The sequence below is a fragment of the Stegodyphus dumicola genome, chromosome X1, assembly GCF_044657685.1.
Source record: "Stegodyphus dumicola isolate Sdum_Otavi_A_Nest chromosome X1, ASM4465768v1".
Taxonomy (NCBI): Eukaryota; Metazoa; Arthropoda; class Arachnida; order Araneae; family Eresidae; genus Stegodyphus; species Stegodyphus dumicola.
This window is the reverse complement of record NC_140780.1, coordinates 237,295,790-237,319,540: the sequence shown is the minus strand read 5'-3', so window position 1 is coordinate 237,319,540 and position 23,751 is coordinate 237,295,790. Positions and strand designations below refer to the sequence as shown.

At 33.1% G+C, this 23,751-nt stretch overlaps 2 protein-coding genes across 2 annotated transcripts in view; one reads left to right on the top strand and one right to left on the bottom strand.

The window, feature by feature from the left end:
* Positions 1-9,659, top strand: part of LOC118200660 (allene oxide synthase-lipoxygenase protein-like) — an 80,265-nt gene extending 70,606 nt beyond the window's left edge. Inside the window, exon 15 of the mRNA XM_035372622.2 lies at positions 7,897-9,659. Coding sequence (XP_035228513.1) covers positions 7,897-8,011 — 115 coding nt within the window. The 3' untranslated portion in view covers positions 8,012-9,659. The remainder of the gene's footprint in view (positions 1-7,896) is intronic.
* Positions 8,826-23,370, bottom strand: LOC118200661 (ras-like GTP-binding protein Rho1). The gene is made up of 2 exons (XM_035372623.2): positions 22,993-23,370; positions 8,826-9,705 (listed from the first exon to the last, which is right to left on the bottom strand). The coding sequence occupies exons 1-2, from the start codon at positions 23,146-23,148 to the stop codon at positions 9,283-9,285; spliced, it is 579 nt and encodes a 192-aa protein (XP_035228514.1). The 5' UTR covers positions 23,149-23,370; the 3' UTR covers positions 8,826-9,282.
* Positions 23,371-23,751: the final 381 nt, after the last annotated feature.

Sequence of the window (23,751 nt, the reverse complement as noted above, 5' to 3'; positions counted from 1 at the left end):
AACGGTAGCACACTCGACACGTATTCGAGAGGTCCAGGTTCGAGTCCTGGTGACGGCACTGCACATTTTTCACATCTCCTGCTGAAAATGTCTCTACAGTAGCACCTGAACTAAAAGGTGGTGGATGTTGAATCTTCACCACCAGGATTTGGGGATTGGGTCCACTAATCCCCAGTAACTCTTTAAAATGGGGGTTTCTTCCTCCTTTCTGCATGCCATCGTGGTGTAACGGTAGAACACCCAACGCGTATTCGAGAGGTCCAGGTTCGCTAGGGTATTGCACATTTTTCACATCTCCTACTTAAATTAACCCAATATCTCTACAGGTGTTTCGACTGTAACAAAAATCATTATACAAGATCTCCAAGGTATGAAAATATGGGACGATTGAGCAAAACCTTCTAAACACGGAATAAAAAAACAATTTTTTGGAAAGGTAGCTCCGAGCACAACTGGAGAAAAGACAGAAACGTCCGCCTGACAAACGACTGACAAGAAAAATCCAGTTTTTAGAAAAGGATATGGTCAGCGCTGACGACGATGGAGGAATTACAAAGTCCCTGCTCGGGATAAAATTCTCAAGGAACTGTTGAGGCACCGAGCCCTTTCCTCTTGTACCGCCAGCTTCAGCTGAGGAATCGTTGCTAGCGGCTGGTCACGTGCTGCCAAGCATCTTCTGGAAAGATACCTTGTATGTTCTATGGGATATATGTTCTGTGATTTAGGTCTGTGCGATTTAAGTCCTTTGCAGGCAAACCATGCGTTGAATATCTCCACTCTCCAAGAGCTCTGAAGTAGTTACTGTATGATAAGCTGTAGCATTGTCGTCCATGAATTGGTAGTCTAGACCCACAGCATCTTTAAACAGACGCAAGTGAGGGAACAGAAGCTCGGTACGTAGACGGACACCAGTGGCTGAACATCTGTCGAAAATGTGGAGGTCAGTACAGCTACTAAGCATGATACCCTCCAAACAAGAAATACGGCACCTCAAAAACGGTCCCTTTTGGTTGGAGGGTCATAGCGTGTTTCTTTCTCTCTCCTGATGTGTATACGTCCAGAATCGCTCGTCAAACTAAATTGGCTGTCATTCGTGAAGAGCACTCGACTCCTCTTGTTGTCTCCAGTTTTTGTGTTCTCAGCACCAGAGAAACCAGTGTCTCCGATGATAGGCGTTAATGGCACATACCGTACTGGTCGTCGGGCATGTACATATATATATGTATATACGTAACAACCTGGTCATGGCGAAACGAAGTATCAAAATTCCAATTGTCTCTTGCCTATGCATTGTGATTTCACCCGCTATCTGCCACCTGTCTGTTCGTGCCTGACGGACAATGTGTCGGCAGTTTGCCACCCTTGTTGGTAGTCGAAGACCATTAACGAAGGTTCAGACAGCCGTTCCAGCCATTTGAGAAATGCTCCATAGGCTCATGAAACGGTACTGTGAGTAATTAGATACTCCTCCACCACACTTTCTCACTTTGACTTTCTTCTAGCTTCCCAATAATGCGAACCCCTGGTAAGAATTGCAGGCTTCCTTCACCCCACCTGGGCACAAGTGTCCCCATAGCTCAAAAGAAGGAGTCCCGTATCTCCACCAACAGGACCCCTTCTGATATTGTTATTTGAAGGTATGCAGACAGATGTCTTAGCTCTCATGGTTACAATTACAGTGAAAAAATTTCGAAAGGCAACACCCACTTTTTTCTTACGCAAATTGATCAGCGCATTGAAAAACCATAAATGGCGTTCAAAAGATGCACATATGACGAAAATTGCCGGCGCAAAAACATTTGCAACGAAGAGGACTGTACAAGACCAATGACAACACAAAGAGGAGGTGCATATGATGCACTTTTGCATCATTCACAGGGATAGGCAGTAGAAGCACAAACCACAGAGCATTACGTGCAAAGCACTGCTTGTGGAAAACTTTAATAAGCAATGTGGGAAGATTGTTTTCTTCAATCAGATGTTCGAACATGCTAGCAAGATAACATTTACAGGAAAACAAAGAGCTGAATTGATAAAACTGTTTTATATGAACGGGGGAAATGCTGCCGAAGGAATACCGAGTTTATTGGCGAAATCATAATCTAAGACGAGGCATATGATGGATAAAAACTGTACGTAATTCGGTAACAAAATCTGAAGAAAAGAGATGCACATTTAATGGACCACAATCTGGATGACCATGTATTCCTATTGAAGTTGCTGAAGTGCATATGATTATAAAATGGTCTATTGCATACTGCAAGGAAGTGTTGCGCGCAGTCTGGATGTACCCAGTGCTCTTCCACATGTGTTTGGCAAGTGCTCCAAGAGCACTTTAGAAATAAGTCATCTCTAAATCTGCAGTTTCGTGGCCACCACGATCCCTCGACCTCCCACCGATGGGTTTCTGGTTCTGGGGTTATCTGAAATCTAAGATGCACATATCAATTCCACGAGATTTATCAGGCCTTAAAGATGCCATAAAACGTGAAGTTAAGCAGATTTCTCCAGCCACGTTACGGTCACAATTGTCGATAATCTCCAGCATCCTTTATCGTCTGCGAAAGTGGGCATGTTGAAAACTTATCATTCCAATAATATTCATTCTCATCTTTTGCATTATTGGTTCTTTTAAATGTTTTATCCTGGCAATTTTCATCATAAATTTTGTCCGGCAATCGTTCCAGCGTCATTTATGGTTTTTCAATGCAGTAAAAAGAATAGGCTTCCGAAAATTTTCACTGTAACCATAACGAAGAGAACTCTTATTGTTTTAAATAATTTTGAGCGCATACCTCCAAATAACTATATTTAAAATTTCGATTGATTGAGTGGATATGCCCCAAAAAAGGGTTCATACATCGGGGGGAGTTGTTTATGACTATCCTGCATTGCTACAACAGACGAGACTGGAAGCTACTTTAAAATACTCAGATATCTAAAACTAGTTAAAACTGCTGCCAATCATTAGCAGTAGCTACTTGTATCTGTGATATACACACATGGTAGCAATGGAGTCTAGACCTCTGAGAATGATGTAGCATTACTTTACAGAGCTTTCAATAATGTTTTCGTTTACCTAATAATTCGCAATAACATAAATAGGTAACAAGTTGAAAGGCATCCTTCCGTATTAACTGCAATTATACCGCCCACCTGCAACAAAGATTTGATTTGAAAGGCACAGAAACATGATATATGTAGAACCATGTTTTTCATAAAATTTACCTTTGACTTAATTACAGCAGTTGAACATCATTAATTAAAACTAGCTGTTGTAAAACACAAGACTGCATATATCCCACTTCAGCAGATTATTAATATACAGTCAAAAGTCGTTAATCCGGACTCGTCGGGACTTCGGATTATCGATTTTTCCGGATTATAGGTCATAAGTTTAAATCTGGTAAGATGGAATGCAGAAATTATAAAATTTAAAATATGAAACCGTAATTTATGAAATAAAGAACAATTATGATCTAAAGGGTATCAAAATTTACAAAAAAAAAAAAGCTTAATATTTATTTGTTTACTTTATTAAATATTTCTTTCAATGTAAGTTGTTTAAGTTGCTTCGTTTTTTATGTGATAATACATTCTCTTTAATTCTATAAACAGACATAATTTCTTGTTCAGTTCCGCTGTTCAAGTCCTATAATTGCTCTGTCGAGAATACCGACTAATTTGTCAATCGAAATTTTTTCGTTTTCAATAACCTGTCACTTTCTTCGCTATCGGAAGCGAATTATAACGACGAGGAACTTGTTTTAAATAATATCAAAGACGGAGCATATCGAGATGAAATACTACATTTGGTAAGGAATTATAAGCCAAATAAAATAAAAACATCTGCGCTGAAGATAAGGATAGTGCTGACAGATCAACTTCCAATTCATTGCGCGCCGTGTCGTCCCCCCCCCGCAGAGCAGCGTGAAATTGATAAACAGATTTCGGAATGATTAGAGAATCAAAGTATATGCCTTCATCCATTTTTTGCAGTAATTCCACTTTCTGTTTAATGGACTTCGAAACATACTTTCGCTTTGTAGATCCCTTACATATAAGTAAATATATATCGGAAATTCTATTTGACATAATCGAAAGCTCAAGCTTACTTTTATAAAATTGCTCTAACAGTCTGCAAAAAATAATAAGCCGGATCCAATTCGAAGATTAAGGAACAACGCAATCTGCAACATTAACTGAATTAGGTAATTTTAGCTTAGCTTATACCATCCGTTATACATTAAACGCGCATGCGAAAACGTATTATGCGCATGCGCACACGCATATTCGCAGCCGTAAAGGTCTTACACGCATGCATAAACACGACGCATGCGCAGAAAGTTTGTAGCTTTTGGTCCGGATTATAGATCATTCCGGATTATGGGTGTCCGAATTAACGACTTTTGACTGTAGTATCTGGCATATATTGGTGAGAAGTTACTTGTAAGAGTATTTTCAAGTCTGAAAATTGGCTTAGATTTATTGCTTAATTTTACTTTCTAAGACACATTGCTGAATGAAAAGTGCTGCATTCTACCTTGAATAAACATCATCATATTCAAATGCAATACAAAATTTAAAACTATACAAAAGAAAACACAGCAAAATTTAGCTTTCTGCTGAAATGGTGGACACTGCATCTAGGCCAAGTGCACTTGCTTGCTGAATACTTTACTCAGTATCTACAAATTTTATATCTCCTATGCTCCGTTCACATAAATTTGGAAGCTAGTATGTGAAATAAATCAATATGTTTATGTATATTACAATATTTAAAAGTATGCCTGCCGATCATAATATACATGAAAATGATTCATTTTGCACCCTGAATATCTAGTCTCGCAAACAGGAGTGACAATAAAAAAATCTAACAGAGTGGAAACAGTGAAAACCTTACATCTCAGATGCATTTCTTTAAAATAAAATCTAAACACTACAAATATAGCAATCGTTGTAATCAAACAACAGACTGATTGCTCTCTAAATTTGCATTCGAGTAGTTCTGCACCATCATGTTAAAATGTACTAGCACCTTATTGTGCTGAAATCACAAACAATATAGATAGTTAATGGTACATCCTGCAACAACTCTAACAAGACATCTTTCAGTAAAATGGAATAAGTTTGCCTTTTGATATGGTTATGCCAGACCAAATCATTATGGAGAAAAATGTTTCTGTTTAGCATGTGGATGAATTCACGTTTGTCCAAAATGAGCACTGTGCATACAAGTACTCATGCAAATAAGGCATATGATGGAAAATTTACATACACTGCACAAACCATCATGACAAAGATTATCCTCAGCTATCAGTACATAAATTCTATGCTAATTATGATGTAAATTATTCCCGTGCATACCTTCAACACATGCTTATGCCAAGACATTCTTAAACTTGTTTCTATACATCTTCATGCTTGATGGAAATTACAAGTATATTTTAGCTCATTTCTAATATTGGGTTTATAAGTACTGCATATTTCTTTAATGTTCATCTACCCATTTTTCTGTGTTGATTGCACTCAACACAATGACAGAATGCTCTAAACTACATTATCAACATACATCAAACTATGAAAAATATTGAATCAATGATTTAATAGTTACAGCCATAACTGCTCCAAATACAGGGCAGCTTTTTTTTTTTTTTTTTTGTTATTCATTAGTTTCCTTATTATCACAAATAAAGATATTTACCAGCTTTTTACATCCCATGGAATACTTATATGCAAAAAGAGATTATGACATCATTTGTGGACTTAATAGCAGAAATAAAATTATACATGATGTTCATTTGCCAGAGAAATTTTCTCGTTTAATATTGCTTAAGCTTTATATTATACAAAATTAAGTTTCTCAATTTAACAATATCTGATAACTTTGTGTTGTGCAGCACTACAGAACGTTACAAAAATGATAAAATTAAAGTCATGCAAATTTAGACTAAGGTTTTTTCATCTTTACTGATGCCAAAGTTTAAAATTTTTTTAAATACTTAAATCGTATGAGATACAAGTATGCGAGACTGCTATGTTATAACTTTCATGGGTTTTTGCACACATTTTCTTAAACTTTGTCACTATCATGCATATAAACTGTAAATTTAAATGTTACCATCATTTTTGTAATGATGAGCTTTGAAAAACATGCTGTTCCTTAACTTTTGGGGGCAGTGTATTATAATAATGGAAACATACTAATCATCTGTCTCAGTTCTCCACCTATTACGCCGTCACTAATTCCTATTCTTTATACATTTTCTATGCAGCATACTGTGAAATTCTACTCATAAAATGTACCCTTTCACTTCAAGTATTCTCGCATCATTCGTGCCAATATCAAATGCTCCTATTTCCCAAAGATGGTGGTACAATACCAAATGCTTTATGATTCAGCAGTTGCAAGAAAACATTCATGAGGCTCTTAATGCAGTTTTTTTTTTTTTTTTTTTTCTAGCAGTGGAATCTATACATGAAGTTCTATGCATTGTGTCCATACATATATATACAATTTAAATTTTCAGTAATGTTATTCAGGAGAACCGACCATACGAAAATATTTATTTGCTCCTATTTTATAATATAAAAAAATATTGTTTTTTGTAATAGATAGTTTTGATGTTAAATATGAATGGTAAAATTGGATATATTAACGCAGCATGAAATATAAGAAAAATTAAGATATAAGAATATTCTACCCAAAACTAAAACTAACTAATGAATGGATGAATTTATGGCCTACATGTATTCCTTTTCACTTAACATGTAAAACTATTATTTATCAATTGGTACGCAATTGTAATTTTTGTATTTTGCAATAAAGAAATCACTATATAAATCTGCTTTGATTCCAGCATCCTGCATCTTAGGATGCCATAAAAAATTCATTTGTACTAGACATGTATTCTCTTTATAACTACATGAAAAGAAATAGTGATAATAGTTTTGACTTCTAGATAGATTGAATCTTAATGCAGCATTAAATATTAATTTTTGAATTCAAGTCTGACCCATTTCCATGTTTCCTATGCAGATTATATGTGCCACTGTTTTACCAAGATGTCCCAAATAAGAGTATACCCAGATTGAATTTCAGTATAGCACTGTTTTTATTAGTGTACATGTAAAATACTGCATTGTAGCACATATCACATTACTACAAAAAGACAGAGTGCCCCTAATTATACCAATACAAATCAAATTAGCATGCATTTGGATTTGGCTTAGGTATACTTTAATTCGAGACACCCTGTACAGCATGAATGCCTAATCTGGCATACACTCATACTTAATGTTTTAATTCAATTCAAAAGAATTTCTAAAATAATTTCAAAGAATAAATTTAGAATTTTAAGACTGGCGGTACTTGCCAATTAATAGCAGCCTTAGTGAGAAGCAGTTATACAGTTCACATACATATTCAGTGTTTCTTCAGCTAGTAAAAAAAAATATTTTTCATTGCTATAGTTACCATTTTAAATGTTCCATTAATCGATCTTTCCCCAAACAAAATATATTTTACCATCCAAATGAATTTATGACAATGGCTGTGTAATGGGACTGTACATCGCAGGGGAAAGAACAGTCTTGTGGCCTGCAGAAATTTGGTTAGGTTACTACGTGTTATATTGTATATGTTGCAATAATTTAGGGTAGACTCACATATTTTAAATAACTTGCTTACAAACTGTATTAAATAAATACAAAATTGTGTTCAATTTCTTCTGTATATGTGTATCAAATAAAATGTGTACTATACACTATGAATTGCCATACAAAGCTGTTATAATCGACAAATAATGTCTTAAACACTCAAGTACCTTATTAATGGATATTCATATAATTTTAAAGTTGGTTAATACTTCAAATTTCATTAACTTATCATTGCAGGTTTAGAGAAGAACTGGCTGAAATCAGCAGACAAATAAAGTTAAGAAACAGAGCACAAGCTTTCCCATATGACTGGCTAGATCCTGAGTATATTCCAAATGCAATAAGTATATAAAAAAATTCTTGATTTGGTTTTGTAAGAAAAACAACTTTCCGAGAATGTACATCAAGTTAAAGGCAATAATGCAACTAACTGCAATAGGATATCTCAAAGTGAAACTGAATAATTCACTTATTCCCGCAATATCAATCAGCCAGATTAGTTTTCATAACAAAGTTTTAAATTAGCAGATATTTTTAAAAACTTTCATAAAGAAAATGAGAACAAGCTCAGTTTATAGAAATTGTACAATATTACAGTAAAATAAAAACCACAAAGAAATTAAAAGTTAAGTACTTTTATACTCTTTTTATTAATAAAAACCACTAAATACTATGAAAAAAGCTTTTCACTGTGATCATCTTGTATTAATAAAATCATGTACGTAATATGAAAATAACGGTTCATCTTGATTGTAAATATTTTTTTCTATGTAAAAATGAAATAAATTTTTTTTTCTTTGATGTGATGATTCATAAAAAACGTCAAGAAATTAAAAAAAGAAAATTATCTTAATATAAGAAATTTCTTAAATACAAAACTATAAAAATACTCAACTAGCAAATATTAAAAATATTATATTACATATTCAGTAAAATGTTTAACAAATTAAACTTCAAACAAGAATTTATCTTGAACAGAGATCAAAATCTTGCCATAATAAAATATTAACCACGTGTAAATCGTTGTTTCTGCAAAACATTCTTCAGCACAATAGCACTTTTTACACACAAGAGTCAATAAAATTATAACTATTTATTACTTGTAATGCAAGTGGCAGTAACCAGTAACAAAAAGTGTCGCTTTTGATAAATTTCATACACATGAATCAGAAGAAAAACATTTTGCTTTAATGTTTTAATTATGATCACAAATATTGGAAAAAATCTGTACAATTACCCAGTTGCCTCAACACAAGATTGACAAGAACAGCATATCAAAATAAGATGTTAAATAATGGAGCCATTTAATGAATATCAACAAACACAGTAACTTATAAAAAGAGGCAACTGGAACATCACACGTTGATAACCTGTATTTACCACACAAACATTTAGAAAAATAGTAAATTAAAATGACTTACATAAAATTGCAATAATTAATATATTTTTGTATTAAAGAGCTATTGAATATGTATTTTTCAAATGGCTTTCAGAGTGGAATGGTTTACAAAACAGTAAAAAATGTAAGTAGTGAGAGAAATTACATCAAACATTAATAGGTCACTGAAAAATCACCAAGAAATATTTGGTTATATTGAAGCAAAGAAGCTAGTGCTAATGTAATTACAAAATAACACATTTCTTTTTCTTTTTTTTCTTGACCTGCAAAGCAGCTCGTGTTGCCATTTCAAAAACTTCTCTAACACCTTCTTTGGTTTTTGCTGAGCACTCTAGGTATCCAAAAGCATTAATTTTCTCAGCCATTGCCCGGCCTTCTTCAGGTTTAACTGGCTCTTGTTTCATTTTCGCCAACTCTTTTATAGTAGCAGGATCTTGCCGCAAATCTTTCTTGTTTCCAACAAGTACAATCGGCACATTTGGGCAGAAATGCCGTACTTCGGGATTCCATTTTTCCATGATATTTTCTAAAGAGTCCGGGCTATCTATGCTGAAGCACATAAGAATGACATCTGTGTCAGGATACGAGAGAGGTCGAAGCCTATCATAATCTTCTTGACCAGCAGTATCCCACAGAGCTAATTCAACCTAAAAAAATTTCCATCTATTTAGATGTAATTATAGCACATGTATAAATTAATCAGGGTTCATAGCCACATTTTAGTTAAAAAAATAAGCACCTTTCAAGCACATTTTAAGAAAAAAAAAAAAATAAGCACTTGTCTAATTACATTATACACAACTGCATAACCTTAAAAATTAGACTTGTAATTTAAAATATGAGAAATGCAGTATTAATTAAGAGAGAATAAGCATTACCTCAACCATGGAAAATAATTACTTTTATTTTTTTTTTTTTTAATTTTAAATAACAGTTCAATTTACAGAACTAGTTTACAATGAGAGGGGAAAAAAACTATGCAGAACTAAACTATATTACAAGATTTAATTATGAAATTTCAGTTCAAAATAGAGAAAATAAATAATAAGGCATATTTATTGTATTCGCTTGGAACCTAATAATAAATAAAATTTATTTTTCCACTCATATTGATATTTAAATAATTTAAATCTAAATTCTGAACAGCGTTAAATTTCCGGAATTGAATAGAATCATTCTTTGCTTGGGTTGGTAGACCGCAGAATTTTTAGTCCTATTCAATCCAGATTGGAAAGTGACAAAAAAAAAAAAAAGTCCGTTGCTTGTTTTACAGCGAACTGTAACAGTTTCAATATTCGAGATTTTGAGGAGAAAGGGGAGAACCTCCCAATCTTCATACTGTATAATGTATTGGCCAAAAAAAAAAAAAATTATTTTTACTATTCGATTACTTTCCCTTTATTTAAGCCATTCCGAATATTATTCCTTAGAAAGCTAATCTGTGTTAAAACACAAACATTTTTAAAAGTTTACTATACTTCAGCAGTTACTGCAACTATGTTATTATAAACATTCATACATATGCTCATAATATAAGCATAACGATCATAATAAACACGAATATGAACTGACCAAGCGGAACGAGAATGCAAATTATTAAGATCTTGATAGAAATTCAAATGTGCGTAGTATTTGGGTGGGAGGAAAAGAATGCCGAACGTACCGGAATTTTCTACTGCTTTCGCAATTCTTTGACCAATAGAATGACGGGCACCTGTCTGTACTCTTCGTGCACACCAAAGGTTATGTTAAGAAAGAAGAAAAGAAAGAACAGAGAAAGAAGAAAAGCTATTTCCGGGAGTATGATTCACCATCTGACATTCCATATTAGGAAGAAAAGTTGTTTATTTAGTTTCAGCTTTGGTACGGAGAAAAATAGTGCGTTCATTAAAAAAAAAGCACTAAAAGCAAAAAATAAGCACTTAAAAACAAAAAAATAAGGGCTTTAAAAAAAAGCAATCACCTATAAGGGTCTTTATATTTTATTTTCAAATATAAGGACTTATAAGCACTTATAAGGACCGCTATGAACCCTGTTAATCATTGCCGAACAAAAATACTGATAAAGTTTTCTTTGTCTTACAGAATAAGTATGCATAAAAAATTAACATAACTGAAGTCAACTTTTAAATATAAAGAAAAACACATTTCTGTTAATGGGATCACCAAATATTACCAAATGTAGCCTGTTTCAATCCCGTTATGCATAACTGTTAAATGAGTTTTCAAATATGCAGGATGAATAAACGTCATTTCAGAAATTTTTACTCCAAAATTTTTAATTGTTTAAGTGGATGAATCAGCAGCTGCTAGATACAAACACCAGTAAGTTAACCACAAACACATTACTGATTCTGGTACAGGATACCATGTGAAAAATGGTAAAATAAATATCAGCAGAGCACCCGCTGCCACCATCTAGATTCTTACCTTATCAAATTCATGTGGCAGCAAAATGAATCAAAAGATGCAAAAGCTTTCAGCAATATCACGTGAAATTGGCAGCTTTATGCCTCCTGAGTAATAAAAAATAATCTGGTTAAACCTTCCTTGTAATTTTGTGTTTGTCTTTACTTTTTGCATTTATTCTGGATTTAGTACAAGTCCTTCTTTTCATAAAACTTTATATATCATTACGGTTGCCAGTACCTAGTTATATTTAGCACTAATGTTTGTCTGGCAAAAAATACAGCCCAATTAACAGAAATACATCAAGGTAACTTGCTATACTAAATTCCTCTCTACTATCTTACACCAGAAAAAATCTTAATTACATACATAATCCTTTCACAAATATATTTTAAATCATCTAATGTTTCGAGACATTTGCTAAGTTACCTACCAGACTATTAATTTTTTAAAATCCAGTTGAGTTTATGATACCACTTTAGCTTTCACCAATACTCTCTCTGTGCTTCAATTAAACTGATCTTTGCTGACAATTTTAAAAATTACGTATGTTAAATGCTTGATATTCCATAAATCATAAATACATAAAAAACTATCACACTAGTACCTAATAACACACTCGTGCTTAAGATAAGCAACAAATGCTAAAAAAGGGTTCGAATGTAAAAAGAAGAATTAAAACATACAATTTACCCACGAGTTAGGTATTGCATTGTTGAATGCAAATAGACAATCAAAATTAGCACAAAATGCAATCCTGCAGCCATACCACAACGCCTTAACTGTTTAAATACCAAAGCCTTCACTAATATGTTAAAATATAGTATAGTAAAACATATGTTAAAAAAACCCAAACCACCCGAAATGGTTTCCAAGAGTCACACAAATTTCCTCCCCTCTCCATCCATTAACGTACAAAGAGTGAAGATTTCAAATGACATCCTTTCTACTAACAAATAATGTTAAGAAACCACAAATAAATCCTTTTAGGACAAGCTGTCTGCAATAAACTGATACAATGTATTTGGGGAAACTGCACTTGCTACTGCATACCTTACGGGAGGAAAGAAACAACACTGGAATTTCGGCCAGTTGTGGTAATTTGAATGAAAGGAAGTCTGGGACATTATGGTTTTCAAAAAGTTAAAAAGGGACATGTCAAATCTATGCCTTGAAAGCAGTGATAGTTCAATGTAATCTGAGTCAGAAAAAGCGAAAAGCACGACCTGAAAACACCATTTGCATGATGAAATTTGTTAAGACGGCTGTCGGGATGTTGCAAGCTGGCGCAAGACAATCAGCTGATACAAACAGAGTTGAATGTACATCATAACCACAGAGATCAAAACCCCTATAGAAGATGTGGGTCGGTATGCTGGAGTATTACCATAACAGTAGACGATCACTTTTGCGCTTTGCTGTTGCTATGTGCAAGATGCCGTAAATCATTAACAGCATGACAGTTGGCATCACATCTCTGCTGCTGCAGGACGGCCCATATCCTGCCAAACTGTATTACATCGACTGCATGACAGTGGACTGTACGCACAATGACCGGCGATTTGTCCCAGTCGCATGTCAGAGCACAGTGGAATTGGGCCTATGAATATCCCAGGTGGAAATCACATACTCTTTACAAATGAGTTTTGATTTAATAGCCAGGACATTTCACAATGGGCAATGATATGGCGAGAGCCAGAAGCACGTTACCGGATGCCAAACATTGTCAAAAGAGACCATTACAGAGAAGGAGGCTTACTTCTCAGCAACAAACGGCTGCACTGACCTCTAAGTGATTTCTGGTGGTTCCATCATAAATGTCCGATATTGCGACGGAATTCTACACCCTTTTGCGCATTGCTGCAATGAGTACTGACGCGATATTTATGAACAATAATGTTCACTAGCATTAAGCTCGAGAGATGCAAAGGTTATCTGCGAGTGAAACCTTTTCAAATCTGCTGTGGCCTGGTAGATCACCAGACTTGAATCCCAAACAGCATGTATAGTACACAATGGGACGACACCTTCCACAATCTCCAATGTGCATTACTACAGGAATGTGGATTACTACAGGAATGGGCACTACTGCCACAACAAGCAATCAGCGACACTACTGTCAACTTGCCTCACCATTGTCAACCATGCATTTCAATTAAAGGGTACCGTACCAGTTATTCACGTGATATTTCCACTGCACATCCTTCTTACCCATTTGTTCATTTGAGATGTGATAGTCATAATATATGTTTTTGCATGCCTTTGCTTTACTTTTTGCTGTGTGCTCTAGTAATGCCACATTAACCTCTTGGATCAATCTGACGCATATCCATTATACAGTTTTTGTTTTATTCAGTGTTTGGCCCATGTTGCTTACTTTTTGAGCAGGATTGTATTTCCTCATTTTCTGCTACATTATGATTGTCATTTGAATATTATGCAGCATACTGCAATAAAAGAAGACAAAGAAATAGCTTAAGCAACTTCTTAGATGACATCACCAGAATGCACTAAATTGAAAAAGCTCTTGTGGCATGAAGAGGATCAACAGCCTTTCATAAAACAGAATCATTCAAGATTGTATATCTATGGATTATATTTCTTTTTTAAAAAAATTACTCTGCAAGAACAAAGTATCCAATGATATACGTGATGAAAATATGCCCGATGCATAATTTAAAGGTGAAGTTAAGTAAGATATTTTTATGGTACGAGAATTTTCTGAAATACTGGTTAATCATATCTTGTCAATTATGGAAAAACTTATATGACTAAGAAACTAATAAAGTTTTGTGATAATTACACCACCAACTTAATAAGTTTTATTAGAGAAAAAGGGAAAATAAGCTTTACAAATAAAAACTGCAAGAAAATGAATATTTTGGAAGGTTGTTATGCTGCACATTTGGTTTACACGTTGCAAATATGTGCAAACATGCTAACAGTTGATGCTGAATCAATAAACAAACAATAATGCTATGAATTTTTAACATTTTCATTGCTAAAAATAATTTTAACTTTTTAATGCATACAAGGCAGAGTTAGATTATTAGAAAAACACATGGCTTTTCTGTTACTAAAAATTAAAAACACTTTTTGGTGATCTCAAGTCACAAAAGCAAAAGAATCTTGATGGACATTTTTAACAATACATACTATATTTCGCGTATATGATTCATTCATAGATATATTAAGTTGCAATACATGAAAGGGATAGAAAAAGGTATTTATGGTAATGAAGTGGCAAAAGAACTGAAAAATTTGAGCGAACAGGTTTTCAACAGCATGCAGTAACAGTATTTTGCGTCTATTAAATTGAAAATAAATGGTCAGAGATGGTTTGATACTACTGCATATATTCCCCCAACCGTAACAAGAATCATTGGGCAAAGCGATATGTCATTGAAGGAGGCAACCAATTAAATGTGTGCTGATTTTGGAATTCAAGGGTTATACTGGCTGTTAAAATAGAAATATTGTCTAGATTAATTTTCATTATTATTATTGTTAAAGTAATAAATTGCATTTGGATAGCTTTTATTTATCTCAGAGGTTACATTACAGAAAACTTGCAGCTTGAAAAGTAGTTTACAAACTGTTCTTAGGTTATTGTAATAACAGTTTTTTGCTGAATAAGTGCAATTCTCAGACTTTTTTTTTTTTTTCTTTTTTTTTAATGTTAAATCAGGTGGATCTATATATGGAGAGCAGTGCTAGTTTGTTCTGCAATACCAAGAATTCTTCAGTTCTGTAGTATTTTTTAAAAGTTAAAATAGATCACTTTGCACATGGACAGAAGACTGAGAAAACAAAGTTTTTTATTATGGGTATTTGCTGTGTTTTTAGTTTAGTCAATTTGTTACTGTTTTTATGAAATTTTGAGTGTTTTGTTATGGATGTTTGCTTTATGTAATTTTTATTGTTTCATTATGTATGTTTCTTGTGTTTTTAAATTCATCAATTTGCTGCTGCTTTATACACTAATCTCAGAGTGTCGCCATTTTTTAAAATAACTGCTTTTTTTACATGTGCAATGTTTGCAAAAAATTAGTCACCAACGATTGCAGACTCTGCAGGACAGCTGGGAAGATAATATGATAGTACCGATAGTTTCATAATGGAAGTTAAATTTCCAGGAAAAAATCAATAATTTCTATGATATATTAATAAAAAAATTTAAAATCCAGAGAAACTTTTTTTGGAAGACCTATACCACATTTACCCTCTGAGCAGCATGACCAGCTTTATCTAGTTACGAGATTTTTTGTGACTTGGTATATATTAGCTTATAATTTAAAATATTCTGTTTTTCTACTTTCATTAATGATGTAAATGCCATCTTAATGAATGAATGTATACAAATTTATCTAATACATACCTGCCCTCATGACAGATTCAAAAACCCAAGCTGCTCAAATGTTAAAAGTGCTTGATTCTCCTTCATACAAAATTCAGAAATGTCAATGAAACATACTTCAGTTACTTTTAAATATATTTTTACTGTATGCACCAAGATAAGGGCCTATAATGCAACTACCTTTCAATATCAATCTTGTTTTTTTATCTGTACTGTTACTGCATGCTGGGGCAGAGGGGACTAAAGGAACAACCAGAAAAAAAGGCAACACCAATAATTAAAAAATAAATTTACATACTGACATATATATAGATATATTACCATACCTAGTATATCTCCAAAACAGGAATGTTATTTTTTAAATGTAATAACACACAACTTCAGTTATTAACTGAGAAACCAATATTTTGATATTCGGCTTTTTCTGCCAACTCTGCATTTTAACACGATACATTTCAACCCTTGACCAAAATGCAAGCTTTGCAACCCTTTTTCATGCTTTTGAAGCAAGTGTCTTGAATTACCTGCAGTAACAATGTGTGCAAACACTAAGTTACATTTTAAAGCTCCCGCAAAGAATTTGCTAGGAGTTTGCAATTCTATGCCCCACATACATGGTCTTTAGACTCAGTAAATTAGAATTGGATTAAACATCCCCGCATATATTCAATCTGATTCTAATCTAGTGAATATAAAGACATTCTATCTCCTTCATTCCTTTGCGTTCAATATACTCTGCTAGCAATAAAGCGGAGCCAAAATGAGCATTAATTATTATTCACTTAAAAAGTTCAAGTTAAAGTTTTCACCAGCTGCATTTAAAAAATAACTTTTAGTAGCTCAGTCTGATTACACTACCTCTGTACCAATGCCACCTGATAACAAATGGTGACTGAAACTTTACTTCAAAAATACTGAAAGCTATCAAGCATTAAAAATCTAACATAATTTGAAATAATTCAGAATATTAATACGACATACATGAATACACAAACACATATTTTAAACAATTGCATTCACAAAGCAAAAAAAGTATATCTGTTTCTAATTTATTCAAAATTAACATGTTTCATTGCATCTTTTTTCCAAAGTTACTTACCTTTCAGGTTTCTCATCATTTAAAAAATAACTGCTATGTTTAGCTTGCTTTTTCATTTCGGGGGGGGGGGAGGGGTTAATGTTATGGATTTGCAGTCTTTATATTTTTCTTTGCTAAAGACTGAAAGTTCAGTATGGCCAAAAGTCATTTACATATAAACATTACACACATATGGCTTTTGAGTTAACCCTTCAGTATTCATACTAATAGATGCTGAAAATGAACTACTAGCAGAAAGAGAATGGTTCATGGAATGCTAAGAATTTTGAGAAAGAGCCCAGCTCTTTAATAAATTATGTTTAAAATATTCATCAATAGGGTCTAGACAGGTATTTTCTCAACCAAAGCCTTAAGTTTTAAATTTACGTAATCTTTGAATGCATTCATTTTAACCCTCAGCATTTAGCCCTGATATTTCAAAGTTCCTCAAAATGTCATGAATAAACAGTATAGTCTTAGCTACAATTAAAAACAGACTCTCTCACTTCGTACCATTCCTCTTCTTTCGTTATATATCAAACCCAAAAAAACATTTAATGTTGGCAGAAATTTTCATGTGTAATGGTGTTGGTGTATTTAATTATGGCAAAGCACACGAGGGCTATCTGCCTAAGGGGAGGGATGCCTTTCGTGGAGGGCTTTCTAAGGGAAACTGGCTCGTATGCACGTTACACATGGGGAAAACCACGAAAACACCCATGCAGCCAGCCCGTTCGCGGGATTCGAACCTCGGACCGAACTACCAGTGTTCAGCGACTTTACCGCTCGGCCGCTGGTGGGCCTCATGTGTAATGAATACGTAAGACACCCTTCTAAAGAGAATTTTATGTCAATAACACTAACAGGGCTAAAACAAAATTTGCAGAAAGCTAATTATTTTAAGTTAGGCAAAAAAGTCACTTTAGTTTGGTATAGATTTTGAATAAAATTCTATAGATTTCGAGAACAATCAGATACAGGTCCTTCTTCTTCAGGAACAGAAAAACTACCATTTTTTGTGTAAGACTGCCCTTGAAATCGCTAATTTTATTTGAAATTTATACCAAACTAAGTTTTCTTTTTTCATCTACTTTTAATCATTACATCTATGTGTTTCTCTTCCAATTTGAAAGACAATGAACCTATATTTCCAAATCCTGAGATTGTGGATTTCAGAGAGTGAAAAATCCAGAATACTGCTTATATGTGAACTGCTCTCACTACTGAACGATGATGTTAGGACTACTAGAGTTTGCCTCACTTCAGTAACATGCTGAGAATCAGTTTCTATGACAAATTTACACTTTTCAGTGAAGAAATTTCAGTCCCCAGCCAATAATGCTCCAATTACAATACTTTATGCAAAAATTTTATTTTGATACTTTTTGCAGCTTGAGTCAGTGGGAGATAGATCTTTGGTCTCCTCACACAGAGACAGTTACAAAGCAATTCACTCAGGGTATATTAGAACATTCATGATCCTCCTCTAGCAAATTCTCTAGCAGACATTAGTCTGTTTTCACTTATTTTATTATTATTTGGTGATTGAAACAACTACATGAACCAGCCTGTTCTTATAATCCATCAGTCGGGATATATTTTCAACCTTGGTTTCAGCTCCAATGACACAAATTTTGTCCCTGAACAAAGATTTCGGATTCTAGAAAGGATTTATATTTATATATAATATATTTAGATCTTTATCACAATAAGTTCTTTAATATCTACACTATTCCCTTTAATATGTCAGACAGTACAGGTGCAATAATCTTTATGTTACTTGGTAGCAAGGTTATATCCTTTTTTGATTAGTCAATAACACTGACACTATTAACTACTTACTCAGTTTCATTGGATTTTTGACAATATCAGTAATTTTATTCTCAGTTTATGATTAATCCTTTAATAATTGCAACCAATGCTAGATATAAATATTCATTACCGTATAGTTTATTGTTAGTTTATTGTTACTAAAGACAAATTTCATACTACTAAAATATGACTTATTTCAAAAGCTGCTTCAATTAACCCATACTGGTGCAGATATGAATAAAGAAATCAATCTGCACAATTCAGTGCAATGTAAGCATTTCAGAAACCAAGTACTACAATAACCTAATTTTTAACCAGATATGATACGAAATCAAGATAAATTAACAAACATTAATTTAGACTAATTAAGATTAGATTAATTAAGATTAATTTAGAAGTCAAACAACAAAAATCAGCGGTATATTTTCAAAATTTCACTGGACTAGTTTTGAGGGTTTTACCGAACCATAATCCTCAGCTGCAAAAGCGCAAATGAAGGAGATAAGATATAATGATTAGATAAGAAAGCCTGGACAGGATACAAGCCACTAGTGCCATTTGCTGATGAAACCAGAACTAAAACATAATTTCTTTAAAGGCTGAAGGCAAAGATGGATTGGAATTAGGGTCGTTAACTAGAACAGAAAGATTTTTTTGAATATGAAATGCCTCTAGAAAATCCAGTTTATCAATGGAAGATTTTTTTTTGAATAATTTTGGCAGCAGAAAAATTGAAAGTGTGATTTTCGGACCAACAATATTGGGCAACAGAAGACTTCTGGGTTTCCTTTTTTCTAACATATGCCTCATGTTCCTTAACACAGAACTTTAAGGCTCTTTTAGTTTGGCCAATGTAAATTAAGCCACACTGGCAAGGAATCCTGTAAATATCCCAGGAATTCATATCCAGAATGGGGTCCTTGAGTATGGAACTCTGAATTTTATTGATGGGAGAATAAACGACCCGAAAGTTAAATTTCTTCAAAATACGTGCAAGTTTACAGCTAATTGATGGAAAGAAGGGAATGACAACAGAACTTTTATATCTCCTAAAACAAGAGTGTGCCTTTTGGTGTGTTGAGATGCGAATGTTTTAACAACTTGATTAATAATGTTGGGTGAAAAGCCCCTGTCAATAGCTATTGCTTTTAAATAATTTAGTTCTTTATCAAGGGATAATTTGGAGGAGCAAACTTGAAGAGCACAGAAAACATAGGAATAAAATAAAGCTAACTTTTGTTTAGTTGGATGACATGATTTGAAGTGTGGTGAAAGGCATATCGATGAAGGTTTATGGTAAACCGTAGCACTGAAGTTGGATGTGTTACGTGTGACTAGAATGTCAAGAAACGAAAGAGAATTGCAAGTCTCGAGTTCAAAAGTGAACTGAATAGCAGGATCAATGGAATTCATTGTTAAAAGAACTTTATTTAAATCATCTTTATTACCTTCAAACAGGATAAAAGTATCGTCTACGTAGTGGAACCATACTGGGAAGTTTAAAGTATCAAACAATTTTGACTCATAATAATGCATGTAGATATCACCCAAGGTGACACTGAGGGGGCTTCCTATGGCTAATCCCTCAGTTTGCTTGTAATATTTATTTTGGAAAACAAAATGTGTTTGTTTCAAACAGAGTTAGTTGAGTGAGAGAAATTAGCTCACCAATTTCAATGCAAGAGAAATGAAATTCGCAAAGTCTGGTTTCTAGACATCTTAATGCACCTTCCACTGGAACATTGGTGAATAATGATTTTACATCAAAAGAAACCCTGAGTAAACTTCTAGGAGAAATGTTTTTAACCTTTTTTACAAACTCTACAATTTTTTTATGGTGTAAATGTTATTGTCTAATGAAGATATCATAGAAATGACTTTTAAATCATATTCTGTTGTACCTTGATCTCCCTTTTAGGTATTTATGTATGTTTCTATGAACAAAACATTATATTTTATTGACTAAACAGCACAAATATAGTGATATTTTCAGCTGCTTACACAGTCTGATGATAATAATGTGAAAAATTATTTTACAAAGCCAGTCACAGATAAAAAATTTAATAAATCTGCTTTTTTTAAAGCTTTATTTTTTAAACTATGAATGATTAAGAATAACTGCCACACTCCTTGTAAGATCACATATTATAATTAGAATCATTTTTGAAGAGCTGCCAAAACACTTTTGAAAAGAAAACTAACATAACCTGAATTTCATGCAATTTCACTGATAAAATTCATAAAAATACAGCCAACTGAAACGTACTCAGATAAGTGGTCTTAATTGCTGTATAAATTATGTTTACGGAAATAAACTTTATGCACATAAAATAAGCTGTAAAATTCTTACTACTCAAATTATTAGCTGCAAGTCTACAAATCAAAATTTCTTATAAAAATGATTTGTTATACCAAAAATCTTAAGTTTTACTAGCTACTATAAAGTTTTATTGTTTTACTGCAGGCTTCTTGTTTAGTTACATGAAATGTTTCAATTGGATGATCCACTTTTTAAGTAATAATTTTGCTGCTATTTTCCATAAAAAATATATTGAGCCAAATACAAAATTCTGCAGACATCAATTATGACTGTATCTGTTGTTCCTGACAAAGTACAATAAATAAAAGGCAACAAATAGAAGAGAAGTATCACTTCCATTACTGTTACATAAAAGGAATGGCAAAGATGTAAAATTGCCAAAACCATTTTAATTTCCTGGCAAATATCATAATCAAAATCAACATCAATTCTTATTACCCTTTTAGTTATGCTGAAAATAAGAGATGGAAAAAGGGAACACCTTGAAACATTCAGCAATAAAGTTATAAGCAATAAAGATTTTTAAAAAATGGAAAATACAAACATATAAGAGTTATCAATATTTAAAATAACCAAATAATAAAGCAACATTCAACAAAATTTAAAGCAGACATAGTCAACCTGGTCTCTACTGCCCATTAGTGGGCAATTTAAGTTTTAATGATAGGCGGTAGAGGCTTTTGTCTATACCATCATAAATGTCCATTCTCCCGCACAGAGGTCACTCTCCTGTTTCAAATACATTTACAAGGCTCTGCCACTTCTCCTATGTGTTGTTCTGGGACAGCACACATAGTGGGATTATCACATCTTCACAAAGTGTAAGGAAAATTTTTCCCAAGAAACAAATTTTTCATCCTACCATTGATGGGTTCCTAGCCGAAACACTTTCGGTGGAACTTACATCGAAGCTAGCTAAATGGGACATGAATGCTGTCTCTTACAAATGTAATCTTATGTAAAATATAAATAAATGGATAAATGTAACTATCAATGTTTTTACTACAGAGTAGAGAAAAATACAAATTATAGCTATTTAGATGACTGAATTTGAAAGCTATCATATAAAACTGCATTACTAAATTTTAAAGTTGTTAGAAAGCATTCAGTTTTAAATAACCCGCAGAAGATATTTAAAAAGATATATTATTCATGTCTATAGTAAACATATGTCAAACTTTTAGTAAAGTATAACAAGAGCTGCTGCACTTTACTAAGATCAGTACACCTTTTTATAAAATAAACTAATCACAAATGATTTTCTTTAACTCATTTTTAAAGATCCCTTTTAGAGAACTACTGAAAAAAATTTCAGGCATGCACTACACTAAAGTTAACACTTTTCATATACATACACATTTTCACAAAAACTATAATTCTTAAACATCAATTCCTGTTTAGTAATACTTTTAAACAAAGGAACCATTATTAATGATAAACCATTCTCAACTTTAAACATCCAAAATATAATTAGCACTTTCAGGCACACACATATAATCTTCAACTACACTTCTTTTAAAAAACATTTTTAAACTACTTCTTTGAAAATGAAGAAAACAAGAACACCACCTCAAAATTGTTAAAATATTAATATACCCAACCCATAGCCGGTAAAATGGGGGGAGGGGAATTACAGATCTGTTGAAAGTATCAATCAGAAGAGGTAAGGCAAATGATAAAATGAAAATAAACATGAGTAGTAATGCTTTAAACTTCCAACCTGATAAAAAGAGTAGAAGCTAAATGAGAACGTTTAAGTCTACGACAATTTAAGTTCTCACAACATACCGGTAATAAAACAGTTTGAAATTTTAAATGTTCCTCAGCAAAATCTATTCTGAAATAGCTTAACTAAATGGATAAATAAATAAAAAGAGTTAGCCCGCTTATTATCCGAAAGTCAACTCTAACGTTCCACTGTATTGGTTTCACCATAATTATCTGTTACTTATTCTTACCTGTTTTAAATCCACTTCAATATCAGCTACATAGTTTTCAAAAACTGTGGGAACATATACTTCAGGAAACTGATCCTTACTGAAAACGATGAGCAAGCAAGTCTTGCCGCAGGCACCATCACCTACAATTACAAGCTTCTTCCTGATAGCCGCCATTTTCTGTTATGACTATGCCTACCTGAAGATATCAATAAACTTTATGGTGTTTCCTTACTGCAACAGAATGTGGATAATAAACTTTAACCGCACGCTTACTGTGAACATTGAATATATTCTACGCAACGGACTCGAAAGCAATGTTAATTTAACATTAACAAAATATCCACACCCCTACAACATGTTGACATTTAACAGATCAGTTCGATGCCATTTTCTTATGTGAAGAACTTTAAAATATGCTTCTCATGCAATTTTAACAATCAGCCGGTTGCGAGGCCAACCGCCTAAAATAATTATTACAAAAATAAAACAAAAAATAAGAATAAAGAATTAAATAAGTAAATAAATAAAAATATAAAAATTAAAAATAAAATAAATAAATACTTAAATAAATAAAAAGGAGTAAATAAATAAAATAAATGAGTTCAGCTAGTACTATTTCATAAAAATATTTAACGATTTAATAATAAACCCCAAATATTGCTTTTTTGATTACACTACTTTTACTTTATTAGCGACTCTGATGTCCCTTACGACCGAATGCCCGGGTTCGAACCGCGGAGGAGAAATGAATGTAAGTTGTCTGTTCCTTCATAGGAA